Source organism: Saccopteryx bilineata, chromosome 2 (genome assembly GCF_036850765.1).
Source record: "Saccopteryx bilineata isolate mSacBil1 chromosome 2, mSacBil1_pri_phased_curated, whole genome shotgun sequence".
NCBI classification, from domain to species: Eukaryota; Metazoa; Chordata; class Mammalia; order Chiroptera; family Emballonuridae; genus Saccopteryx; species Saccopteryx bilineata.
In genome coordinates this window covers 80,358,789-80,386,732 of record NC_089491.1, presented here as the reverse complement: position 1 = coordinate 80,386,732, position 27,944 = coordinate 80,358,789, and the positions used below count along the sequence as shown (strand labels likewise).

Genomic DNA, 27,944 nt, shown 5'->3' with positions numbered 1-27,944 from the left:
CCCACGCTCAAGCTGGCGACCTCGGGTTCTCGAACCTGGGTCCTCTGCAACCCAGTCCCACGCTCTATCCACTGCGCCACTGCCTGGTCAGGCTAGAAAGGGAAAGGTTTGTGTCCAAGCAGGGAACTGGATCCAGTGCAGAATCTAGTGTGTTCTGTGGCTGAGGTTCTGGAGAAGAAAACAGACAAGGCTGTTAAAGCCCCCAAATGGCAAGCTATCCCGTCAGAGGAAGGCGGTTTCTAAGTGAGGCCAAGGGGCCGGATGGAGATAGCGGGATTAGTTGGCGTGGAAGCTCTGTGCTACTTGGACATGGTTTGCGGCTTAGGATACGGTGTGCAGGGGCATCTTCTGGAATGAGGTACCGCCCCCTATGGTGTCTCTCTGCCTATGACATGCTTAGGGCAGCCCCTGTGTCAGCAGAATAGGTGGTCAGGGCAGGTTCTTATTCCTTGGTTCCCTTACAGAGGGGCCACCTGCATGGTTGAAGACCCTTGCATATCATTCTCCTTTTGTTGACCAGGAACCCATCTCAATTTTGCCCTCCAGGGAAGGTATAACTAATAGCATCAAGAACAGCTTAAAGGATTCTCCGTTCTATTCCTTGTATTTTCACAAGGGTCATTGTCTTTAAGGATGAGCACCCTTATTTTGGCTTGGCTCTAAGATCTTCTGCCAGGTAATGGCTGGAGTGTGGGGAAGGCAAGGCCCACTGTAAATAATTCTTGTAGCAATCCCCGCTGTTAACACCATTTGTCACTCTGTTTCTCCCCCCCCCTTTTTTTTAAGTCAAAACACCTTTATTTTGTTTCTGTTTTTGGTGAATCAGAGGTTACATTTTCTATCCTTTTCAAGGGTGTATTTGGAGGCAGAACCGCATAAATATTTTATACTGATTTGCAAAGCTGGTATACATATTTCAGGACACAATTGAGCTTCTCTCATTAAAGCCCATTCTCCTGTTTGTATGTCAATGTTTCTAGCTATGGAGAGAAAGCACTGTTTTAAAATAAGTGTGAAGATCCTAATTCCATGGTAACCAACAACAAATGGACCTTTGCAGTAATAGGTTTTGATGACCTTATTTTTAGTTAGAACAATTACAATTTTTGTTATTAAAAAATCACTTAGTTTAATTTTATCTTTGTTTTTAAACTTTGTCCAAGTCAAAGGCTGTGGTGAGCTAGACAAATCAGAGTCAATTTATTTTTCAAACCAATAACATAGTCTGTGAATCACTGTTCTCAAGCAGGTTTGATGGTATTTGTTGTAGGGTTGCTAGATATCCTAAATCTTTCTTCTTCTATTTCTGCATGTTAAGAAAATCAATGAATAAGCAAAAAACTTTGTTGGTTCTTTTTTTATAATTACATTTAAATATACAGTAATGGATATGATAAATTTACATTTCCCCTTAGGTTATTTTTTATTATTTTATTGGTTTTAATTTATTGTCACTCTGTTTCTGTGGTACCTGTATTTCAAATCCAGAAATCCTGCTGGGTTCTGCTGTGCAGACCTGCTCCCAACCAGCTCCAGCATGTATACTGTAGTTTTATTCTAGACCAGGGGTCCCCAAACTTTTTACACAGGGGGCCAGTTCACTGTCCCTCAGACCATTGGAGGGCCAGACTATAAAAAAAACTATGAACAAATCCCTATGCACACTGCATAGATCTTATTTTAAAGTAAAAAAAAAACAAAACGGGAACAAATACAATATTTAAAATAAAGAACAAGTAAATTTAAATCAACCAACTTACCAGTATTTCAATGGGAACTATGCTCCTCTCACTGACCACCAATGAAAGAGGTGCCCCTTCCGGAAGTGCAGCGGGGGCCGGATAAATGGCCTCAGGGGGCCGCATGTGGCCCGTGGGCCGCGGTTTGGGGACCCCTGTTCTAGACTGTGGCTTCCCCTTCTCCACCTGTCGGTCATCATTCTACCATCTACCGTATGTCATCTTCAAATTTCTTGAAAACCCTTGGCCATGGATGACCCTCCTATTACACTATGGCATTTTATTATTTAATTAGTGCTTTAGTAGAGTGTAATGGTATAGGTGAGGAGGTAGGAAGGAGGGAAGCACAATAAGCAGCCTGCCACTTGACCTGGGATAGAGCCAGTTGCAGGTGATGCAGTGCTAATGGGATTTCCTTAGCATCTTCTCAACTGGAATGCACACCTGCAGGGTGACTTTTTCCTTTGACTGGACAGAAAGGTAAACTGGGACAGTGCAGAATAAGTACCAGGCCAACCAGTGTGTGCAGGTGAGGAAGTCCCTGATTTGGGCCATTCCCCTCTGAACCCCAGGCCATCCCCAAGGCTGTGAAGAAAGCATCAGCTAGAACTCTCCTACCCCCACCCTTGCCCCACCCCTCCTCCTTCCTATCCCTCTCAGACATCACCTGCGATTTCATGAAGGAGGTTCTATGGCAGGAGTTGGCAACCTATGGCTCGTTAGCCACATGTGGCTCTTTTGATGGCTGCATCTGGCTCACAGACAAACCTTTAATAAAAAAAATAAGGTTAAAAATATAAAATGTTATCATGTATTACAATCCATTCATTTCCTGCTGCTCATGTTCATGGTTGCGGGTGGCTGGAGCCAATCACAGCTGTCCTCCGGGACAACACCAAATTTTTATTGGATAATGCGTAACGTACACGGGTCGTTGTATAGCTCTCATGGAATTACATTTTAAAATATATGGTGTTCATGGCTATCTCAGCCAAAAAGTTTCCTGACCCCTGTTCTGTGGGCTGAGAGGCAAACTAGGGTCAATTGAGCAGAGCCCACAGTCCAGCTCTGACACAGAGCAGCCATCCTGGCCAGGACCTGTGCTGAGTGACCAGGGGCGCAAGCATCTGCTCTGTGTCATGGTGTTGCTTTCATGTGGTGTCCTCCAAATACCTTTTCACTGTAGTCCCTTTGTTCTAAATGTGTTTGCAATAATATACATGGTTAGAATAACTGTCCCCCCCACCCCATGCTTCTGCCTCTAACGCAGGAGAAAAGCAAACTGCTCAAGGCAGTGGGATCAGCACAGCAAAATCTTTCCAAAGGCATCGACCTTTTTGGGAATCTTGTGATTCAGGGCCTGAAGATGGACTGAAGGATCCATTTCCTCTAAAAGTGCTTTTCAGCTATGCAGTTGTGAAGAGGAAGTGGGTGGGGCAAGCGGGGGTATCCCAACTGCAGATTAAATGGCCCCCTTGCTCCTGAGGCCTGCCCTGCCATCACCTGGGCCCACGTCTAGTCGGCAGGCCTCAAAGAGGGAAGACAGAGGCCCTTCTGAGCATAAGCACTGGGGTGGAGGGCAGGCAGGAGTGTTTTTTTTTGGCAGGGTGGACTCAGAATTTCCACATGGCTGGTTTAGCAGGTGCTTGGCTTCTCCTCACTTTGAGGGTGCAGTGGGAGGCTAGGAGTCTGTGACCCTTTCAAAACATGTGCTCTGGATTCTGGAAAAGGCATCAGGACAAGCTAGGCTGGGATCCTCTTTAAGCCATACTTCTGGGCCACAGGTGTCCCAGTCCCTGCCTTTGGATTCTTGAACGCCAACATGAGGAGTCCTGATGGCTTTTCCTTCTCAAGTCTCTTAAGTGTGGTAACAAACCCAGCCTGATGCTAACCAAAAGCATTCAGGAACTTTTTCCTCCTGTGATTGAATCTAATACTGATTGTTTTGGGATTTTACTGCCCATACCAGTCAGCCAGGCTGTCTGCCTGCCTACATGCACCCTGGCTATCTACTTGGGGCCAAAGCTGTTCTTTCAATGACAAGGGGGAAGCTTGGGTACTTAAGCATTGTCCTAATTCCCCATCCATTCCATGTTATAGGAGCATAAAACGGGAGCCTACGAATACCCTTTAAACAGTCAAGCAGCTACTTGAGGGTTACAGGCAGACAAAATGCCTGAAAAATGACTGCAATTTGACATCTATGCCAGTGAATGACTTAGAAACTAAGAAACAGAATTTTTTGGACTGCAGACTCTCTGGGCTTACAAAATAACAACAGAGCTTTTCATTTTAGAGTTTCTAAGCAGAGCTCGGGGTTTACTATCAGCTTGGAGTGGCTCTTTCTTGGCTAAGTATTGCAACACCTCCCATTTTCGAAGGTCAGTTATTTGGAAACTTCAACTGTCCAAAACCGAGGCAAGAACCTGGAAATAAGCAGCCTTTTAGTTGCCAAAGTCATTGACATGCATTTCATGCATAGAAACTTAGGTACTTTACTCAGTGCACGCCCCCCCTACCCTGGCGCTGTCTCCCAGCGTATTGGCCCCTTTCCTCCACTTTTTTTTTTTTAAACACAGAGTTCCAATGAACCTCTATTATCTAGTTTACTAGCCCAGAGCAGAGTAGGAGGGGCTGCTGCTAGAGGCAGACACATTTGGAACAGAAAGAAGTGACAGCTGATAGATTGGCAGTGGGACTAGAGGCCCCCACAATTAAAACACATGCAGAACTTAAAAGTACAGCAGCTCAGGGATTATGACCCCGATATAAGGAAAAGTCTGAATATGTATACATACTCACATGCGTGTGCATGCACATATATACATTTTTTTAAAAATTAAGACTGGAAAATATATACCATGGTTTGTGCTTATGGCCTCAATTTAGTAAAAAGAATAAAGAATTACACATTTTTAAAGTCTGGACAAATGTGTCAACAGTGTTAGGTAGATGAATTTCTCACTTATTCTACCTAGAATAATAAGAGAATGGAGATTTGGAGTACTAATATGAAGCGAACCTATATCAGCCTTTTTCAAGGTGCTTTCTGTGCTATACCTGCCCTGTGAAATGGTCTTCAAATGGAGGGGTAAGTTTGGGAAAGGCTGCATGTTTTACCCTCCTGTTGAGAGATTCATGACACGTTACTATTTTGAAGGCTCTGTGAAACCCAGTTGTCAAGGAGCTTTGTTTACCTTTGTATAACCCATTGTATGAGTCAGCATTCTTGGAATTACAAGTGCTTAAGCAAAAAAGGGCATTTGTTGGTTTAGGCAATCGAAGAGCCGAGAGCTTTGTCTGTGGGTTTTAGGCACAGCTGGATCCAGGGACTTGAATGCTGTGATAGGGGCTTGATCTTTGGCTTCCTTTTCCGCTGTATTGCCTTCTTAGGCATGCCTTTTCCAGGTGGTGGTATCTAGCAGTTCTAAGTTTACAACATCCTTTTAGCTAAAGGGCTTCTCCTTTTTTTGTGGTTCTGATAAAAATTCTAAATTGAGTCTCTTTTGCCTGGATTGAGTCTTATGCTGATCCCTGGACTGATCCCCATGGCCAAGGAGATAGGAAATACACATTGTTCAGGCCTGAATGGGCGTCCACCCCTGGCCAGAGCAGTGTGTGTGTGTGTGTGTGTGTGTGTGTGTGTGTGTGTGGTCAATCCCATGAGAACTATGAGAACTATGTAGAAGGGCTGGGGGTGGGGTGGGTCCCTAAAGGAAAGCTGAAATGTAATTTCCAGGGTTGGGAGGGATGAGTGCTGAGCAGGCAGAAACGACAGTTTCCAACTCTGACAATAGAGCCCTTTTATTGTGTAAAACCTATTGGAACACACATGGAGAAATACTGCCAAGTGCTCGTCATACATTTTTTCAAATAAGTTTAGAATACAATAAAATACACATGCATGCAAACATGCGGTTGGACCTTGTTTGATGATTTAGAAACCTTAGTGGGTCTCGCAGTGCCTCAGGGTCAACTCTGTTGAGACCTCCTGGTCACTGACGGTTGAGATTGGCTTCTTGATAAATGGGAGGTTAGGGCCCAGCCAGAGTGCAGAGCATAGGGAGCTGGGAAAGTTCACTGACTGGACAGTAGAAACAAATATATAGTCTAGTGTTCTCTCAAGTTTCGATCGCAGCAGCACATGTCGTCTCACTGTACCCACACACACCCTCTCTGTGTTGTTATTGGGTTGGGTACTGAGGCTTAGTGAGGTTAAGAAACTTGCAAATTCGTCACAGGCTTGCTCAGGGCTTGCTCTCAGATGGTGACTTTGAGTATCTTCATTCCAGTGGGGAGGGCCTGTGCAGGCGGAGACAGCTCAGGAGAGACTGGCCCGTGGGCCTGGCATCTGCTCTGTGCCCGGGCACGGCGGCATGCTCGGCTCCAGCTATGGGACAGAGCTACCTGGATGACTGAACAACTTCATCATTCTTCAGCTGACCTCAGCTAAGTCATTTCCTGGCCCTTTAATTGTTATTTAAAAAATGATGGTGGATTAGGGGCAAGAAAACCAAGCCCATGACACACTTCATCACCACACTCCTTGCCTTGATCATTAAATATTTCCTAGGGTTGCTTACCTGGAAACTAAGTTTTCACAGCTTGTCCACTATCCTTCATGGGATCTGCAACAAGGTCAACCCTGGCATCACGGAGAACTGGAGCAGGGCTGTTTCTGTCATCTTAGAGGGGGGAGTTTCCCAGGCATGCTCTCTGGTCTAAATGATGACCATTCACTCTCTCAGGCCCTCCAAAGCGTTCTGTTTAAACTTACGTTCAGCAGGAGACCCATCCCCACTGTCTGCTTTCTCTTTGCCTACCTAAAACTGCACATTTTATTTCTGTTTACACACATATAAACCATGTCTTTAGGAGCAGCCTGGGAAATCCTTGGTTGAAGATGGATTTTGCCTTTGAAAACACAAAGGTGAGTGACATCTGTATATTGTGTTATCAGAAGCGTGACACGTGGCTGATTGGGACCAGGTGCCTCACAGAATTAATCCATCTGAGTGAAGCTGTAAACCCCTAGTTGACAGGCAGGGTGACAGCCTGGTTCTTGTTAGCAAAGGCTTGATTAGCAACATTGACCTTCCACTTTAGGGGTGGCAAAAAAAGAGTTGGAAACCTTGGGGTGCTATGAATACAAAGCTGAGGTTTGGCCAAAGATAACACTTCTCTGATAAACTCATACATTTGCTGTAAAGGCAGCTCTGAGTGGGCAGGATGGGTGTGGGGGAGCAGGCAATAATTTTAGGTTAAGCTTAGAAGGTTGGTAGAATTCATTGTGGATTTAGTTCTTTATTGTGTACTTCAAGGTTTGCATTAACACGGACAGTTTTCTAATTGGTAGTATGTGAGACATGGGTAGGTAGCCTTCCCTGATTCAACTCACATTCAATGCATTCTGAGTCTGAATCCTGAAGTCTTTAAATCATAGCTGGTTCATTGACTAAAGCAGTGGTTCTCAAAGTGTGTGCCAGGGTGCACTGGTGCACCCTAGAAGATTTCCAGGTGCGCCCTATGATATTCCAGATAAATATGTGCCTATTGGGGACCAGAAAAACCAATAGGGTTTTTGGAGTTTAGATTTTGGGGGGACAGAGGTGTGGGGAATTGGCTGTAAGTTGACAGTCTGCCCAACCCCCCACCTCACTTGCCTGATTAGGTTGCAAAAGGCTGTTAAGCTGTGTGCTGGATTGTCTACACTACCCCCCATGTTCCCCTGAAAGACTGGAGGCAAGTTTCTTCTATCCTTTGTTTGGTGTAAAGTTAAGATGATATGTATGGTGGGGATTTTCTGCACTCAACACAATTAAGAATAAAAAGAGAGGAATTCTTCAATGTATTGATGAGAAAATAAGAGTTTGCCTTTCAAATAGATGCCCAAACATTGAAGAAATTGCTAGGACACATCAGGCTCATGTTTCTCATAAACACAAGAATGAAAAAACTTAACACATTTGCACAGGGAGCTGCTGAATTTACTAAATCTTACTAAGAATGTATCTATATATATAAAAAGATAACTTTTTTTTTTGTCATTTTTAACCCCTCCTTTCTATGAATTCTAAAAAGTATAACTCAAAAAATATAACATAAAAATGTTTTTTAAGGTCAGAATTTAATTTTGTCATATTTATTTTGTTTAATTACCATAAAAGCACGCTTGGACTTTATATATTTTTCTATAATATTTGACTTAATTACTATAACATATTTCTCAGAAATTTGTATATAGTGCGCCTATAATAATTTATAGGATTTTAAATGCACCCTGACTTCAAAAAGTTTGAGAACCACTGGATTAAAGTAAAGGACAAAAAGAGACAAGAGTCAGGAGGTGTCAACCTTATTGTTTCCTAATTTATCCTTCTTTGGGTTAATTCACCTAAAAGGCCAGTTTTAACTGGGTTATAGGCTATTCCCTTACCCTTTGGGGATGAATTTGCCTATTTGGAGAGCCCCACAGATAGATTAGTGAGATCTAACTGGGCTCATTTTACCTGAGAACCATTAATAAAATTGCATTATTTCCTTTGGATTTATTTGCAGGATAATACCTGAGGTGAGTGGTCAATAGTATGCCGTTCTTAAAAACATCTACTATGTGGTAAGTGAAATATTCTTAATTTTAGTTATTTGTATATTTGTTCATGAATATTTTTTCTTTTTTTGGTAAATTAAAGGAAACAGCACCTATGTGTACATCTGGGTATTTTGAATTGAGACTAGACATTTGGATCACAAGACAGTGTCTGTCTTGGGAGGTATTTCTGGAAGTATGTCAGTATTTTGGTGTGTCTTTGAGTTGGCTACATGGACTGATCTGTTTTCTTCCAAGATGCAGAGTTTGGTTCTCTAATGCCTCCTTGTTATACTACTACTGTGTAGTATTGAACTTTGCAGGAATGGCTGATGTCCTTCTCACACAAAAATGGAAACAGAGAGGACTCTCTCAGTACCGACAATGGGAAGTGATGGGAATTTCTGCCAGCTCTGTCCTCCATCTCCCTATCTCCCTAAGGTAACTTGGATGATGATAGCGATTAACATTCAGTGAGAGCTTCAGTGATATGCCAGGCACCCTTGTATTTTCCTCGACATGAAGTACTAATCGCTTCACACAATAACCCTGTCCTTTGAGGTACGCTCTCTTTAAAGGTGAGAAAGATGAGGCATAATGAGCTTTGGTGATTGTTGACAGTTCTGGTCTCAGTGGACTCAGATTTCTTGGGCTCATCTTGCTCAATTCCTAGAAACATTTGAGGCCAAGCGGGGGACTCTAGTGTGAGGAGTTGTAACCCAGGACTGGCCTGTGGTTAATATCCCAAACTTTTACATTGTGGTTGGTGGCATTTTGGTAGGAATCCTTCTCTTACTCCTGCCGTGCTCTGTGCTTTTGGCTGGGAAATTTTCCATACGATGTACTTGAGCTTTTCCCACCATTTAGCCTTCCTGGGTTTTTGCCCTGGCATCTAATTCCCCCTCCTCCAGCGTTTCTGCAGCACACTGTTTGGTTGCTGGTTTGTATTTATAGTTCTAGTATTGCCTTTTTCTGTAAAGCAAAACCTAAAAAGCCTTAGGAAATAATTGGCATTTCAGAGCTTTCTGCTGTATTTTTATACTGCTCAGCAGAGTGTGATATGCTGAAGTCAGGAGCTGGAAACCAGGCCAGAGGGTGGCGCTTAGGCCAGGGGCCTTGGGAGTGTCTCTCACAAAGGCCCACATGTGGCCATTGCCTGGGTGTGGGGACGTGCTGCCCTTTCACCAGGGCCTGCTTATGAAGAACTCTGTAATAGCTTTTTCCTTTTTTTTTTTTCCCCCACTTATCACAGTAGCTTTGTTTAAAAATAGGAAGCTAGGAGGCCCTGGCCAGTTGGCTCAGGGGTAGAGCATCAGCCCGGCATGTGGATGTCTGGGGTTTGATTCCTGGTCAGGGCACACAGGAGAAGCACCAATCTGATTTTCCTGCCCTCCCCGTCCCCTTTCCCCCTTCTGCAACCATGGCTCCATTGGAGCGAGTTGGCCCTGGGCACTGAGGATGGCTCCTTGGCCTCTGCCTCAGGCACTAAGAAGAGCTTGGTTGTTAAGCAATGGAGCAATGCCCCAGATGGGCAGAGAATTGCCCCCTAGTGGGCTTGTCAGGTGGATCCCAGTAGGGGTGCATGTGGGAGTCTGTTTCTGTATCCCCTCCTCTCACTGAATAAAAAAAAATAGGGAGCTAGGAGCCCAAGAATGCCATAATTAATTTTAGCGGATAAGAAAATGACAACTCCAGTAAGATGTACTATTGTCATTCTACCTCCAAGCTGTAGGGAGGTTGGAGACTAGGGTGTACACCAAGGCGGCCAAGCATGGTCAGCTAACCTACAGACGAGCTGCAGACAGCATAGTGGGTAAGAGCAAGGCTCTGGCTAAAACACCAGACTACTAGAGTATAAATCCATTCCACCAGCTGGGTGACCTTGGGCTGTAAATGGGATAATCATAGGGTTGATGTGAGGATTAAATGTTGTAGCAATCTGTGTTGGCCCCTGCCAACAGTGTATGTTCACCACTTCTGCATGCAGTTACTTCACACCACACACTGAGCTGGCATTAGTCTCCTCCTGTACCCAAGTCTGCGTCTACCCTGAGATGCCTGTGCTAGCTTTCCTTCCCAAGGGTACTGGGGCTCCCATCTATGTATTCCCACCACACAGGACCGTATATAAGATACTGAAAGGCAGCACTAAGCCTGAACATGTGCCTGTCTACAACTGTAGCTCCTCTACATCCATCCACAGAGCTGGCCCTTCCAGGCCTGGGCCCCCAGCTCCCCATGTGAAGCTGAAAACCTCAATTTTTCCTCTTCAGCCGAACACGCACAAGGGGCTAGGAACCACCCTCTCCCCCTGCACTAAACAAGATGGAGGGCTGAGCTTAAGAGAGATTCAGACGACACGATTTAAATAAATAAGCTGTATTATCTGTACAAAAAAATATAAATACAGTTTTGTGTTTTAGAGGAGGAAGTGCCCCTTCCACATTATTCAGCAGCCCTAATAATCTTGGGGTGCTGCTGAGTCACAATTCACAGAACAAACAGTAAATGAACATTCATGTCATGCAAGGAGCACTTGGCTTCCTACCCCCAACCCAGGTCCTCCCGGCTTGCTCTGAAGCCCACTCCCAGAGCCTGGCTGGTGCAGCGCGGGAGGACACCGGCTGGGTGGGCAATGTGAATATTGGCCCTGGTTTTCAACAGCTATTGAACTAGAAATAACCAGCTGCATTAGTAGTAGTATAGAATTTGTTGTCTTCATTCCATGTGTTACTATTGTGTCACAAATAAATTCCCTCTTCTTGGCCCACCATCCCATGTTAATTTTTACAATGTATTCTGTACACAGTGAGTGGATCCAGAGTTAACATCAGGTTCTATTAAAAACAGGAACAATACAATAATCACCACCCCAGTTTACAGGAACACAACTGCAGGAAGTTACTAAAAAGTCCTCCAAATACTTTGTTTTCTAGATGACAATGTACAATTATTAATATTGCACTTTTTTTTATACAAGAAATCCTAATAAATATTCACAAAAGATATACAGACATAGAAAACATTCTCTTTTATTTTAAATAAACATGACATTGATTTTTAGTAACATGCTTTCTTAGAGCCCCTTTTTGTGGTGAGAAAGGAGGAAACCCACCTAGCTGTCCACAGCTCACCTAGGGAGGACACAGCTTAGTGTTGCCTTCCCCTCTCCTCCTCCTTCTGGGCGGGCTGGAGAATGCAGCCTTGATGTCGGGGGTGGCCCCAAAGGGAGTGGGGTTTGCAAGTGTGTATGTGCAGGGCTGCTTTATTCTGAAGGGTGAGTGACTCTGACCACTCTGCCCTGCCATGGCTACTAAACTGTGGCCACTGGGGGGGGCGTGGCCAAAATCCCTTGTCCAAAGCCACTTGCTGAAGGAACAGTTTGCCAAATCACCAAAACTGGTATATGTTGATTGCTAGTAGTTCATTGCATGGGGGGAATGGGTTGAAAAGCCTTTGGAGATAGTCTGGCAGCTTTAGTTACCCTTTGGCTTTGCCACTGTACCCGATCACCCCGCCTCAAGCTGCTCTAGCTCAGAGGGCAACTCTCATGGTGTGGGAAGGACCCGCACACTGTCCACCCCCGGCCCGGCCAGCTCTGGAGTGAAGTGGTTGCTATGACCTGATGGCTGCTCTCTGACAAATTGACGAATTAATTTTTGAAGATTGACTCTAGTCCCTGGCTCTTAAGTGGGGCAGCAAAGGCCACGGAGACAAAATATAGGCCTATTCACGCTCAGAACGCCCCTGGCTCCCATCAGTGAGTTCCAGGCACGGACTCTATAGATTTAAATGCCAGAGTGGTTCTGCTGCAGGTGTACAGGCAGAACGCTCACCAAGACAGCGTGGGGAGCAGGGTCTCCCCTCCAGCCCACAGCATGTGTCTTACCCAAGCTGAGCCTGTGAGGGCAGCACAGCTCTGAGAGCCCTGTCCCTCGAGCCTCTTGCCCACTCACTCCTCCTGTCCCCTCACGTTCCCACTGATGAACAGTACAGTCTTTCTTTTGCCTCCCTCCCCTCCCTTGCCGCTTCCTTCCTGCCTCGTGTGCTTTCAGCCACCTTGGACTGTCTCCTCCTGTACCCCTACATGCCCGTGTTTTGAGTTCTCATTGCTCACCCCTTGCCCCTCACAGAAAGAGCTGAGCAAAGGGCTGGTTCTGCCTCAGCGTGGTGTGCGGCCTCTGCTCGCCCCTCCCGAGGCCGTGGGGCAGAGGCCGGGGAGGAGACTGGAGCAGCTCGCTCCTGCTCCTGCGTCAACAGTGTGCTGCCACTGGAAAGACCCAGGTGGTTGTCAAACCGTCTGGGACCCTGCCCTCCTGCCTGTTGGGAGTTCTGGATCCCTGCTGTCCACAGGGGCCATGCCTGCCTCTCCCTAGGTCTCGTCAGGACCCAGGTTTGGGAGGGAGCCAGCTTTGCAAGGAAGCTCCTGCTGTCTGGCTCGGCCTGCTATGCAACCTCCTTTAGACCTCTGTCCTTGTCCTTTCCCAACATTCTGTCCTCCATCCAGCTGAGAGAGAAGACATGCTGAGGTCCTCATATCTGGGGATGTGGTGGGGGAGGGGGTGGAGGAGGGTGTGCGTAGTTGGGGGCAGGGAGGGGGAAATAAATAAATAAAATGAATAAAGTTTAAGTTCTGTCCAAGGTGGTTGCGTGAGTCCTTTGTACGGCCAGGGCAGAGCTCTTCCCTGTGCCCTGTCTTCACACTTTGCCACAAGTTCCACAGCAGCGAGACTTGAACTGGCTGAGTTGGCAGAGTTTCAGCTGTTTCACCTTCTCACAGTACCTGGTGGTATCTCTGCACTCCACTGGGAAGGGGGAGGGGCGGGGAAGGGGACAGAAAGGAAACGTGAAACACAGGCTAATGGCTGTGGCCACCTGGGTGCTTCCTGGGCCTGCCTTGGGCACCAGACTCCTGTGACGGGAGGGGCACTGATGTCCAGCTCCTCTGGGCTGGCCTCGCTCCAGCGGGGGCTCCGCTCAGCCACCTGCCCCCAGGCTGCCCCGGGCTGCCGAGGCTGGCCGAGTGCTGGGGCCTGGCCCGGGCCTGCCCTCCTGCCTCCGACAGCTCCCGTCCTTCCTGAGGGTGCCCGGCACCGCCCTCTCCTCGGGACCGCCTCACCTCCTGGCAGGCTTGCCTTTCACATGGTATTTTAGTAAGTGACTCTCCTCCTGGCGATGCTTCCCAGAGAGACGACATGTGTCGTTCCACTTCGAGGCCACAGGTGAGTGAGGCCTCTCCTGATGGCCTCCTCCCCCAGGATGTGAGCCTTCCTGTCCCGGTAAAGCCCCGTTTCTGATATTCTCCACCTAAGCATTCTCCCCCCCCCCCCCCCCCCCCACCAGGCTGTCCCAGGACTCCGTGGTGCTCTAGTCCAGCATTTGCTTCATCAGTACTGGTACTGATTTGGGTTTGGACATCTCTGGCTGACAGTAAGTCTGCACTACTTTCACTGAACATCTGATGGATCAGCACCACACAGGAAGACAAAGACTGTCCCTTCCCAGTGTAGAGAAAGCAGCCAGGACTATTTGCCTCCAGGACATCTGCCTCAGCACTAGAATCTGATGCTTATTGAGGCCCTGTTGGAAGATGGCACTGCAGCAGGTGGAAACATTCTATTCTTTGCCTCCGCCTTGTCTTCTTCCCTGTGGGGAAGCACCTCCGATTTGTTTTGGGTTTAGAGGAAGTAAAAATAGATATCTACCGGACAGGGTCACCAATGCTGATGTTGGCCTGAGGAGAGTCAGACCTGAGGGAGGAGGGTCAGGCCCGAGGGAGGAGGGAGAGAACAAGTATCAGACCCCAAGGGCAGGGCTCAGGCCAGCTGGTGCCGTGAGACAGCGGGGGAGGGAGGCAGTCGGCAGGTCCTTGTTCTGTGAGAAGCAGACCGGGATGGGCGCAGGGCCTGCTGAGCAGAAGGCACTCTGAACAGTGCTTTCTCTGTAGCAGCCTGTCCCCAGGCGACACTGTTTAGTTGGCCCCTGTGGGCCCCAGCCGAATGCCTGGGTGAGCTGGAGGCTGACTTCACCCAGCACTTGGTCATCAGCACCTGCCTCTAGGGCCGGGTGGGAGCACTTAGGGCATACCCAGCCATCTTTTGTGGTCTGAATATGTGCACACACATCCTTGCACACACCCACACACCCATTTGAAGGTACCTAACTCTAGCCCCAGCTCACAATCCTTGGGGGGCCAGATCCAGTGCCCTGTGCTCAGGCTGGGGCCCAGGGACTGCCCTCTGCACCCGACGCCCTGCGGGGGATTTGCAGAAGGCTCTTTGGGATTGGAACATACTGTTTTCACACGGGGTGATGTTGCAGCGCTGCCAGTTGGCCGGCCGGGGCCCCCAGGAGCACAGGTGCTCAGGCACTGCCTTGTTGGTGCGGGCATGCACACACTCCACACGACGGGACTGGAAGCCGTAGTTGCCGCAGGTGGCCGTGCACAGGGTCCACAGGCTGACCCTCCAGTGTACGCTGCAGGCTTCTGACCAGCAGTTCTGGGTGCTCACGGGCCTGCAGGAGGAGGGTGGCAGGGTTAGGGTCTGCCTCTGTGGAGGCTAGAGCTGGACGGGGTGTGGGGAGATGGATGTGAAAACAATGGTATAAACCCCAGAATGCTGGGCAACTCAAGACCCTTCAGTGCTGCCAGACCTGGGTTCTGCTCTCTGCTCTGTTCCCGAGTGGCTGTAAGATCTCAGAAAGCCACTTCCTCTACCTGGGACTCTGTCTGCTCATCTCTGCAATGTCAACCTCACTGCAGTACCTGAGAATAAGCTCACCCAAGATGTGGGCTGGCAGAGGCTGAGCCTGGAGTCAGTTTCAGGGACTGGGGCCTTGTGTAGGGGTGCTGAGCTGTCACCCCTGGGGGGACACCTACAAGGAGGTATGACAAGAAATGGGGGCTGGATAGGGATAGGCAGAGAACCAGGGACAAAGGCCCTCATGTCAGCATAACTTCTAGAGGGAGGTCAACAAGAGTGAGCAGCTGATGGGGTCCTTAAGGTCTGGTGGCCACTTTGTGGATCTCACCTCCTGCCCACCCTGGCACTAGGTCGGGTCTCCTGTGGGGTCAGGCTTCCCTCAAGGGAACCTGTGCACTCTTCATCTCTAAGGAAGGAGAACCCAGACTGGCCCACTCGGCTAGCACAAGGCCACCACTGAGCCTTCTACCTCTGAGGAGGTCAGTGGCCTAGCGAGAATTGAGGTGAAACAGCAGTGCATTTGACTCCTGGAACTGTGGGAGATTGGAGGAAAAACATCCATTCCCCACCATCTTTCTGTGCTGTGGACATGGGCCGGGGAAAGGGGGCCCCTGGTTTTCTTTTACCTGGGAAGGGCACTGCACTGCTCTGACGGTAAGGCGACGCCATCCAGTGTCTGGCAGAAGACTTGTCTGTGTTGCACAGCTAGGCGAGGACCAATGCAAGGCCCATTGCACTGGGAAGCAGAGAAAGGTGACATAGAGGTATAATGTTGACCACTTCAAGGGGAGGCTGCAATACTCAGGCTGCATGGGACACGTGCAGAGTCTTGTTTGAGGCCTTTGCATCATTCATCTTGCCCTTTCTTTGGGGGCAACTAAAGGATGTTCACTGGCATGTTTTCCTCATGCCACAGCAGAATGGGTAGCATCCCCATGGTCTGTGAGCATTCTGTTAGCAATTCTGTATGCTAATTGTAGCATAGAGCCAGTCAGAGCCAGTCAACCCCTTCCTGATTAAACAGGTGAAAGATTTCTTGGCATAATGTGTCTTTACCTTCTTTAGAGGTGAAGTCCTCTAAAGAAGCCCCTCAGTCCCTCCTTTAGTCCAGAGACTAATTTGGTTTATTGTTTTCTTGCTAAATTCATCAAAGTAATCAAGTCTATCTCTTTCCTCCTTTCCTTTGGCTTCATTTTTCTCGAGGTTAAACCCAGGATGGGCCCTGGCCAGTTGGCTCAGTGGTAGAGCGTCGGCCTGGTGTGCGGGGGACCCGGGTTCGATTCCCGGCCAGGGCACACAGGAGAAGCGCCCATTTGCTTCTCCACCTCCCCCCTCCTTCCTCTCTGTCTCTCTCTTCCCCTCCCGCAGTCAAGGCTCCATTGGAGCAAAGATGGCCCGGGCGCTGGGGATGGCTCCTTGGCCTCTGCCCCAGGCGCTAGAGTGGCTCTGGTCACTGCAGAGTGACGCCCCGGAGGGGCAGAGCATCGCCCCCTGGTGGGCAGAGCTTTGCCCCTGGTGGGTGTGCTGGGTGGATCCCGGTTGGGCGCATGCGGGAGTCTGTCTGTCTCTCCCCGTTTCCAGCTTCAGAAAAATACAAAACAAAAACAAACAAAAAAAACCCCAGGATGGATGAACAAAAGCAGACTTAGGTATGTATAGTTAGTCCCTGCTTATATTCTTCTGATATGTGCTCATGGAGATTGCTAAGCTTTTCCTAGAGTGGGTAAAGCCAGAGTCCACCACAGTAAATACCTCTAAAAATGGTATCTGAAAAATACAAAAACAGCAGGACCTTAGCTGACATCTGCTATTTGAGTAAAGGGACAGATATCCCTTGGAGGTCACTTTAGAACAAAAGTCCGTAACTTGGGGGTCTTTGGACTTCCTCGGGGACCACAGAGGAGTTGTTAACCCTTAAAATTATAAGCAGAACTCTTGTGTTTATTGACATTTTTTTCTAGCAAGAGAACCCAGCTTTTATCAGATGCCCAAAAGATTTCAAAGATTATGAACCACTGAAAGTAAAGGATTTTTTTTTTTTTTGTATTTTTCTGAAGCTAGAAACGGGGATAGACAGTCAGACAGACTCCTGCATCCGCCTGACCGGGATCCACCTGGCACGCCCACCAGGGGGCGACGCTCTGCCCACCAGGGGGTGATGCTCTGCCCCTCCGGGGCGTCGCTCTGTCACGACCAGAGCCACTCTAGCGCCTGGGGCAGAGGCCAAGGAGCCATCCCCAGCGCCCGGGCCATCTTTGCTCCAATGGAGCCTTGCTGCGGGAGGGGAAGAGAGAGACAGAGAGGAAGGAGAGGGGGAGGGGTAGAGAAGCAGATGGGCGCTTCTCCTGTGTGCCCTGGCCGGGAATCGAACCCGGGACTTCTGCATGCCAGGCTGACGCTCTACCACTGAGCCAACCGGCCAGGGCCTGAAAGTAAAGGATTTAAGGTAAAGGTAGTCTCTTAGGTCAGGCAACTATGCCTGAAGCTAGTTACTGCTCCTTCTGCTATAGCTGAGTGCATCAGCTATTTGATCATCAATCAAATCTCACCCCTTGGTCTGACCAAGTGATACTAGAAAGTGTGAACTCAGACCCTAAAGAGATGGGCTGTGAAGGGTCCAGTGTGATACTATTGTTCACAAAGACACAGGAGAGTTAGGGAAAATGAAAAATGTTCCTTGACACCAGCAACTGGGATTTTTAAAAAAAATGTGATACAAATACATAATCTGTTAAAATTTATGACTTTAACTATTTCTATGTGTACAATTCAGTGGCAATAAGTACATTCATATTGCTATACATCATTAACATTATTTATCTCAAAAACCTTTTCATTGTCCCTAATTTTTTTTTTTACAGAGACAGAGAGTGAGTCAGAGAGAGGGATAGACAGGGACAGACAGACAGGAACAGAGACAGATGAGAAGCATCAATCATTAGTTTTTCATTGCGTGTTGCAACACCTTAGTTGTTCATTGATTGCTTTTCATATGTGCCTTGACCATGGGCCTTCAGCAGACCGAGTAACCCCTTGCTGGAGCCAGCTACCTTGGGTTCAAGCTGGTGGGCTTTTTGCTCAAACCAGATGAGCCTGCGCTCAAGCTGGCGACCTTGGGGTCTTGAACCTGGGTCCTCTGCATCCCAGTCCGACACTCCATCCACTGTGCCACCGCCTGGTCAGGCTCATCATCCCTAATTAAACTCTGAACCCATTAAACACTAACTCCCCGTTACCCTTCTCCAAGTCCCCAGTAACCACCATTCTACTTTCTGTTTCTATAAATCTGACTACTCTAGGTACCTCATTTAAGTGGAATCATACAGTTTTTGTCCTTTTGTGTCTGGCTTCTTTCACTTAAATTGTTTTCAAGGTTCATCCATGTTTTAGCATATACAGAATTTCTTTTTGTAAGACTGGATAATATACCATTGTAAGTATATACCACATTTTATTTAACCATCTGTTAATGGACATGGGAGTTGTTTTCACTTTTTGGCTATTGTGAATAATGCTACCATGAATATTAGTGTACAAATATATGTTCAAATCTTTGCTTTCAGTTCTTCTGAGTACATAGCCAGAAGTGAAATTGCTGGAGCACAAGGTAATGCTATGTTTAGTTTTTTGAGGAACCTCTATACTATTTACCACAGCAGTTGTGCCATTTCACATTCCCATCAACAGTGCATGCAGGTTCAAATTTCTCCACGTCTTGGTCAGCATGTATTATTTTCTGTTTGATTTTTTTTTAATAACAGTCCTACTGGATAAATGGTTTTGATTTGCCTTTCCCTAATTACTAGTGATGCTCAACATTTTCTTATTTGTGTATTGCTCATTTGGACATCTTTAGAGAAATATCTATTCAAGGCTTTGTGTTTTGCTGTTGAGATGCAGTTCTCTTCTATATATTCAGGAAATTAATCTTTTATCAGATTTATGATTTAAAAATATAAATGCCTCTGGAACAACACAAATTTGAACTGTGCCGGTCCATTTATATGTGGATATTTTTTCCATAAATAGCCGTACTGTTTTTGATCTGTGGCTGAAAGTTCATGGATGTGAAAGGCTGACTGCATGCATTGATATGTGCCATTTTATGTAGAAGACTTGAGCATCTGTAAATTTTGGTATCCTGGACCCAATACCTTATGGAGACTGAGGGACAACTTAAGTTATTGGGGAGTCAAAAGTTATAAACAGATTTTTTGACTGGGTAGGAAGTGGGCACCCCTAACCCTGGCATTATTCATAGGTCAATTGAATTTTCTCCCATTCTGTGTGTTCCCTTTATTACTCTGTTGATAGTGTCCTTTGATGAGGAAAAGCTTTTAAATTTGATGATACCCAGTTTATCTAATTTTTCTTTTGTTGCCTTTTAGTGTAATATCCAAGAAATAATTGCCAAATCTGTTATTATAAACTTCTCCCTTCTCTGTTCTCTTTTAAGAGTTTTATACTTTTAACTCTTACATTTAAGTCTATTTTGTGTTAATTTTTTATACGGTGTAAAACAAGGATCCAACTTCATTCTCTTGCATGTAGATATATAATTTCTCCTGCACCATTTACTGAAGACTCTCCTTTCTCCATTGAATGATCTTGGCACACTTTATTTGACCATATATACAAGAGTTTATTTCGGGGCCCTCTAGTCCATTTCATTGGTATGTATGTCTACTTGTATGCCAGCACTATACTGTTTTGACTACTGTGCTTTGTATAGTAAGTTGGGTTTTGTTGTTGTTTTGTTACAGAGACAGAGATAGAGAGAGGGACTGATAGGGACAGACAGACAGGAAGGGAAAGAGATGAGAGGCATCAATTCTTTGTTGTGGCTCCTTCATTGGTTGCTTTCTGATATGTGACTTGACGGGGGCTACAGCAGAGCGAGTGACCCTTTGCTTGAGCCAGCAACCTGGGTTCAAGCCAGCGACCTTTGGGCTCAAGCCAGAGACCATGGGATCATGTCTATGACCCCATGCTTAAGCCAGCAACCCTGAGCTGAAGCCAGATGAGTCCATGCTCAGGATGGCAATCTTGGGGTTTTGAACCTGGGTCCTCTATATCCCAGTCTGATGCTCTATCTGCTGCACCACTGCAGGCTGTGTAGTAAGTTTTGAAATCAGAATGTGTGAGACCTTCAACTTTGTTCTGTTTTTTTCAAGATTGTTTTGGCTAATGTTAACTGTGAGATTTCATATGTGGTCTTTAATATTTTGAGGTAGTTTCTTTCTATTACTGTTTTGTTGAATGTTTTTTATTATGAAAAGGTGTTGAATTTTCTCTAATGATATTCTGGTATCAATTGAAATGACTATGTGTATTCCCCCTTCATTCTACTAATGTAGTATATTATAGTGATTGATTTTCATATGTTGAACTAGCTTTATGTTCCAAGAATAAATCCTACTTGTTCATGATATATAATCCTTTTATTTTACTGCTGAATTTGGTTGGACTGTAGTTTATTGAGGATTTCTGCATCAATAATTAGAAGGGAATTTTGGTCTTTAGTTTTTCTTTCTTGTACTTTCGTCCTTTGGCTTTGGTATCAGGGTAATACTGGCCTCATAGAATGAGTTAGCAAGCATTAGGGCAGGGGTCCCCAAACTTTTTACACAGGGGGCCATTTCACTGTCCCTCAGACCATTGGAGGGCTGGACTATAAAAAAAAACTATGAACAAATCCCTATGCACACTGCACATATCTTATTTTAAAGTAAAAAAAAAAAAAACCAAAATGGGAACAAATACAATATTTAAAATAAAGAACAAGTAAATTTAAATCAACAAACTGACCAGTATTTCAATGGGAACTATGGGCCTGCTTTTGGCTAATGAGATGGTCAATGTGCACCTCTCACTGACCACCAATGAGAGAGGTGCCCCGTCCGGAAGTGCGGCGGGGGCCGGATAAATGGCCTCAGGGGGCAGCATGCGGCCCGCGGGCCGTAGTTTGGGGACCCCTGCATTAGGGTTTCCTCCCCTTCAATCTTTAGGAAGAGTTTGAGAAGGATTGGTATACATTCTGTAAGTATTGCTTAGACTCCATCAGTGAGGCCTTTGGATCTAGGGCTTTTCTTTGTAGGGAGGTCTCTGATTACTGATTCAATCTCTTTACTAGTTATAGGTATATTAATATTTTTCTTTTTCTATGATTTGGTCTTCATGGGTTATGTGATTCTTGGAATTTGTCCACTACATCTAGGTTATCCAAGCTTATTGGTGTATAACTTTTCATAGTATTCTCATATAATCCTTTTTATTTCTGTAAAATCAAAAATGTTACCCCTTCATTTCAGATTTTAATAATGAATGTTTTCTTTTTTTTCATAGGCAAGATAGCTAATAGTTGGTCTATTTTAGAGTTTTTGGAAGAGCCAAGTTTTAGTTTCATTGATTTTTCTTTATTGCTTCCTTTAACATTTTTTTTTTTTTTACTTATTGCTAATCTATTCTTTGTTATTGCCTTCTGCTAGGGTTTAGTTAGCTCCTTTTAAAAAGATTTTCTCAAGGTATAAGTATAGGTTGATTTGAGATCTTTCTTTTTTAATGTAGGTATTTATAACTATAAATTTTCTTCTCAGCACTGCTTTCTCTGCAGCCCATGTTTTTACTTGTCTTTTTTTTAATTGATTTTTATTGGGGTAACACTGGTTAACATAATTATACAGGTTTCAGATGCCCAATTCTACAACATATCTCTGTACACTGTATTGTGTGTTTACCCCCAAGTAAAATCTTTGTCTATCACCATTTATCCCCTGACACACTCCTCAACCTCCCCTACTTGTAATCACCACACTGCTATTTATGTCCATGAGTGTTTATTCATTTTATGTCCTTGTTTGCTCTATCCCTCCCTCACCCAACACTGCTGCCTTCAACAGCTGTCAGCCTACCCTGTACAGTGTATTTCTGTTTTGCTTGTTAGTTCATTTTGTTCATGAGGTTCCACATATGGGTGAAATTATATGGTACTTGTCTTTCTCTGACTGGCTTATTTCACTTACTATAATGATCTCCAGGTCTATCCATGTTGTTGCAAAAGGTAAAATTTCCTTCCTTTTTATGGCCAAGTAGTATTCCATTGTGTAAATGTACCACAGCTTTTTTATCCACTCATCTACTAATGGGCACTTGGGCTGTTTCCAGATCTTGGCTATTGTAAGTAACATTTCAGTGAACACCGGGGTATACATATTCTTTCAAATTAGTGTTCTGGGTTTCTTCTTGTAATACTGGTTTGGTGGTAAACTCCTTTAGTTTTTCCTTGTCTGGGAAGATCTTTATTTCACCTTCAATTTCAAATGATAGCGTTGCTAGGTTAAGTAGTCTTGGTTGTAAGTTTTTGCTTTGAATATAGTTGTAAATACCTACATTTATATCACTTTGAATATTTCATGCCAATCCCTTCTGGCCTGAAGCCTTTCTGTTGAAAAATCAACTGACAGCCTTATGGGAGCTTTCTTGTAAGTGACTGCTTTTCTCTTGCTGTGTTTAAGATTTTCTCTTTGTCTCTAACTTTGCTATTTTAGTTATAAAGTGTCTTGATGTGGGCTTCTTTGGGTCCATCTTGTTGGGGACTCTGAGTTTCCTGGACTTGTGTGTTTTTTTCTTCACCAGGTTCATTATTTCTTCAAATAGATTCTCAATCCCTTACTCCCTCTCTTCTGGCACCCCTATGATACAGATGTTATGTTTCATGTTGTTTCAAAGGTACCTTAAAATAGCATCACTCGTTCAAATTATTTTTTCTTTTTGCTGCTCTAATTGGGCATCTTTTTTCTACCTTGTCTTCCCAATTGCTGATCTGATCCTCTGCTTCATCCAACCTACTGTTTATTCCTTCCCATGTATTCTTGATGCTGGATATTGTATTCTTCATTTCTGACTGGTTACTTTTCATGGTTTCTGTATCCTGTTTTTTTGATGCTATCTCTTTATTGAAGTTCTAACTTTTTTCCTTGAGCATCTGTAGAATCACTACTCTGAACTCTATATGTGATAAACTGCTTATCCGTTTCACTCCATTTCAGTTAGCTTTTTTTCTGGAGATTTGTCTTGTCTTTTGGGACCTATTTCTTTTCCTCCCCATTTTGGCTGCCTCTTTGTGTTAATTTCTATCAATTAGACAGCTCTGCTAGGATTCTCGGTTTTTGTGGAGTGGCCTCATGTAGTAGGTGTTCTATTGGGCCCAGTGATGTAGCCTCTTTGATCACCTATGTGCTCCAGGAATGCCCCTTGTGTGAGTTATGTGGACCCTGTTATTATAACTGAATCTTTTTTTTTTTTTTTTTTGGTATTTTTCTGAAGCTGGAAACCAGGAGAGACAGTCAGACAGACTCCCACATGCGTCCGACCGGGATCCACCCAGCACGCCCACCAGGGGGTGACGCTGTGCCCACCAGGGGGCGACGTTCTGCCCCTCTGGGGCATCACTCTGTTGCGACCAGAGCCACTCTAGCGCCTGGGGCAGAGGCCAAGGAGCCATCCCCAGCACCTGGGCCATCTTTGCTCCAATGGAGCCTCGCTGTGGGAGGGGAAGAGAGAGACAGAGAGGAAGGAGAGGGGGAGAGGTGGAGAAGCAGATGGGCGCTTCTCCTGTGTGCCCTGGCTGGGAATCGAACCCAGGACTTCTGCACGCTAGGCCGACGCTCTACCACTGAGCCAACTGGCCAGGGCCTATAACTGAGTCTTGATTGCTATTGGTCCACTGTGTGTGGGATGAACTCTCAGGGTGGCTGACTGTGAGGATCTACCTTGACCAATGCATATGAGCTACCTTGTAGGTGCTGACCACAGGAAGCAGATTTGCCTCAGCTGGGTTTGGTGCCTGACGAGCCCTTCCTTTGGATACGCTGCTTGTGAAGCTAACTGGATCCTGCTCAGATGTCTGAAGCTGGCCACTGGGTGTGTTGGTTCTGGGCAGGAAACCTGGTGCAGGCCAATGAAAGATGCTGCCTGTACCTGGCTCTCAGCCACCTGTTTGGAGCTATAAGCAATCTACAGATTTTGGCAGCCTCTGCTGGGCTTAGGTGTGCATGGGAAGGACCCAAAATGCACATTGAGACCAGCTTTTACCAGCACCTGGCCAAAGGGAAGGTTTACCTCCAGCTGCCTTCACCTGCTGGCTGCCTGTTAGGCTCTGTCACTGAAAAAGCCTCTGGTAAAGTTGGGAGGATGGGATTATTGGCTCTCCCCTGAGGGGGAGGTGCCAGAGGCTTCAGGGAAGGTAATTGGTGTGTGGCCCCTGCTCTAGAGTCACCAGTCTCAGTCAGTCCTGGATTTTGCCCTGACTTCAGCAGGGCAAAACCATTAGGTGTTGGCCATGGGGGTTAGTTCTATAGACTGGCTTGTGAGGGGGAAGCACCAGATTCACGTGAGAATGGGACAACTGAGTGACTGTCACTCCCTGTGTCTGTTCAGACCTCTGCTCCCTAGCCAAGGCAGCTGACTGCTTAGCAGGGCTTAATCTTCTCAGGGTGGGGCAAATTTCTTGCCCCCAGGCTGATGCCACACGAAGGGGTTTGCCCTGCCCAAGAATGATGGTGATAAAAGTATGGGAGAAGAACTCAGCACAGGAAATTTGGTAGCTGTCCCTCTGTGTTTCTTCCTAGAGTCACAAACTTCAGGATTCTCATGCAACTCTGGTCCACTCCAGCCCTCCCTCTGCCAGAGCCCACAATAAGTGGCTATGAATGAGATCTTTGCATTGGCCCTTTAAGAGGGTGCCTGAGTTTCTGCAGACTTCCTTCTCTTTCTGGCAGACAGAAACCTTGCTGCTTATCACAGCTGAATGTGATATCACAGGCCTCTTCCAGGCCTGATGGTCTGGGCTGGGGAGCCTGGGTGGGGTTTAGAATCCTTCCTGCCCTGGGAGAATTGACCCCTGCAGCTGCTGAGAGATTCCTCTGGAACATCAGCAGCAGTTTGTGGGAGCAGAGCCAGTCCTTTTCGCGTCTCCGCCCTTCCTACCAGTCTCTGTGTGGCTTCTTCTGTGAATTTTTGGCTATAAGACTCCTTTTTGTCTAGTCTTAAGTTGGTTTTTCAGAATGAATGTTCTTAAATTTAGTTTTAACTCCAGTTTAGGCCTGGGAGGAGGTGGGTGTATCATCTTAGATCTCTAAAAAAAATCTCACTCATCTTAAGGTATTTTCTAATTTCCTTTGTGGTTTCTTCTTTGACCTAAGTTGTTTAAAAGTATTGTTTATTTTCTACATATTTGTGAATATTTTTGTTTTCCTTCTGTTACTAACTTCTAGTTTTATCCATTGTGGTGAAAAGATACTTCATATGATTTCACTCTTTTAAAGTTTATTGAGACTTGTCGGGCAGATAAGATATATTTTGCTCACCCTGTTAAAGATGCCTGCTGCTCACGTGGGACGGCTGATTGCCTTTCATGCTAGGGGAGGGTCTTTCGTGCCAAAAGGTTTTAAAATGAGGAGCTAGGAGGCCATTTGGAGAGAGTGATCACGTTCTTGTAGAGAGGAAGAGCCCATGGTGTCGCAGGGCAGGGAAGCCACATGGAGGAGGCAGACAAAATGGCGGAATGGTGAAGGAGAAGCCAGTTTGTAGAGGAGAAGGAGGTGGGGAACAGAGGTGAATAAGACTGGTGAGGAGGAAGCCTTTGATTCTAGGAAAACTTGGATGAGTCAGTAGATTGGTGAGCGCTGAATAAGTGTGTTTTGGAGCCCAGTGTGTTTGTTTTTACTAACTTGCTGAGTGCGAGTCTAGAATAAAGGAAAATGGACCACTAGCTTTTAGCTCAATTGTTTCTTTATGATCGATCTGAATCAAACCTGAACCTGCCAGGCAACTTTGATGGCAGCTGCTAATACTGGCTTTACAAGACTTGTTTTATGGCCTAACATGTAGTCTATCCTGGCAAATGTCTAATGTACACTAGAAAAGCGCATATCTGCTGTTGTTAGGTGGAGTGGTCTGTATATGTCTGTTAGGTTTACTTGTTCTATAGTTTATTAAATTCCTCTATTTTTAAATTGATCTTTTGTTTGGTTGTTCTATCCATGATCAGAAGCGGGGTGTTTAAGTGTTCAACTATTGTAAAACTATTTCTCTCCTTAGTTCTTTCATTGTTTGATTTATGTGTTTTAGAGCTTTGATATTTATGCATATGTTAATAATTGTGCTTCTTGATATACTGAACTTTTATCAAGAAGTAATTTTCTTCCTTGTCTTTTATGACAATTTCAACTTAAAATATGTCTGATATTACTGTTTTGCATGCAATATCCTTTTCCATCCTTTCAGTTTTAATCTTTTTGGGTCTTTAGCTCTGAACGACTCTCACAGATAATTTAGAATTAGGTGTTTGTAATATATTATGCCAACCTATGCCTTTTGACTGGGGAGTTTTTCCCCCAAACTACATTTAATTACTGATAAGGAAAAACTTACTTTTGCCACTTTTTTTTTTTACTGTATGTCTTATGGTTTTTACCTTCCATTCTCTGCATTATTGCCTTCTTTTGTGTTTAGCTAGTTTTCTGTAGAGACATGTTTTGATTCCTTCTCATTTCCTTTTGAGTATAGTTTATAGGTATTTAATTTGTGGTTACCATTGGCATTACATATAATATACTAAAATTATAATAATCTAATTTGAATTAATACCGATTTAACATCAACTACATATAAGAACTCTACTTCTATATATATAGCTTTGTACCCTCCCCCATTTTATGTTAATGATATAGAAACTACGTCTTTATATATTATATATCCACTAACATAGATTTATAATTTTTGATTCATTAGTCATTCAAATCCTTTCAAAAATAAAAAGTGGGGTTATAAACCAAAATTACAACAACACTGATTTTTATATTTGTCCATGTATATAAATTTACTGGATCTTTATGTCTTCATATTACTTCAAGTTACTATCTAGCATCCCTTAATTTTAACCTTATGGTCTCTCCTTTATGTTCCTGGTTGTTAATGTCTAGTGGTAATGAACTTTCTCAACTTTTATCTGGGAATATCTTTTTTATTATTTATTTATTTATTTTTTTGTATTTTTCTGAAGTTGGAAATGGGGAGGCAGTCAGACAGACTCCCGCATGCGTCCGACCGGGATCCACCCGGCACGTCCACCAGGGGGCGATGCTCTGCCCATCTGGGGCGTTGCTCTGTTGCAACCAGAGCCATTCTAGCACCTGAGGCAGAGGTCACAGAGCCATCCTCAGCACCCGGGCCAACTTTGCTCCGATGGAGCCCTGGCTACGGGAGGGGAAGAGAGAGACAGAGAGGAAGGAGAGGGGGAGGGGTGGAGAAGCAGATGAACACTTCTCCTGTGTGCCCTGGCCGGGAATCGAACCCAGGACTTCTGCATGCTAGGCCGATGCTCTACCACTGAGCCAAATCAAATCACTGAGCCTGAGAATCAAATCAGCGAGTTAGAGGACACAATAAATAAAGGCACGGAAGCAGAGCAGAAAAAAGAACAGAGACTCAAAAAGTCTGAGGAAACTCTAAGAGAGCTCTGTGACATCATGAAGAGAAATAATATCTGCATCATAGGGGTTCCTGAAGAAGAAGAGAAAGAACAAGGGATAGAGACTTTGTTCAAGCATATCATAGCTGAAAACTTCCCTCAATTAAGGCAGGAAAACATCTCACATGTTCGGGAAGCACAGAGAACTCCATTAAAGAGAAACCCCCCAAAATAAAGTCATCAAACTACAAAGGAAGAGAACAAGAGCAAAAGAAGAAAGAAATAAAACTACAAAGACAGTTAAAATACAATGAACAAATTAGCAATAAGCACCTACCTATCAATAATTCCTTTACACGTAAATGGACTAAATTCTCCACTCAAAAGACATAGAATAGATACGGTGCCTACAGGAGACTCATTTCAGATGTAAGGTCACA

General features: G+C 45.2%; 1 protein-coding gene across 5 annotated transcripts in view; it reads right to left on the bottom strand.

Annotated features, from left to right (window-relative positions):
- Positions 1 to 11,999: 11,999 nt before the first annotated feature.
- The window catches only part of ADAMTSL1 (ADAMTS like 1), a 1,054,626-nt gene continuing 1,038,681 nt past the window's right edge, over positions 12,000 to 27,944 (bottom strand). For 3 of the 5 annotated variants that reach the window (XM_066257318.1, XM_066257320.1, XM_066257322.1), the window contains 2 exons: positions 15,659 to 15,768; positions 14,480 to 14,844 (listed from right to left, as the gene is read on the bottom strand). In XM_066257318.1, the coding sequence (XP_066113415.1) occupies positions 14,505 to 14,844; positions 15,659 to 15,768 (450 nt within the window). In that variant the 3' untranslated portion in view covers positions 14,480 to 14,504. Of the gene's footprint in view, positions 13,134 to 14,479; positions 14,845 to 15,658; positions 15,769 to 27,944 lie in introns of those variants that run through there. The other 2 variants (XM_066257319.1, XM_066257321.1) reach the window with 1 other exon arrangement.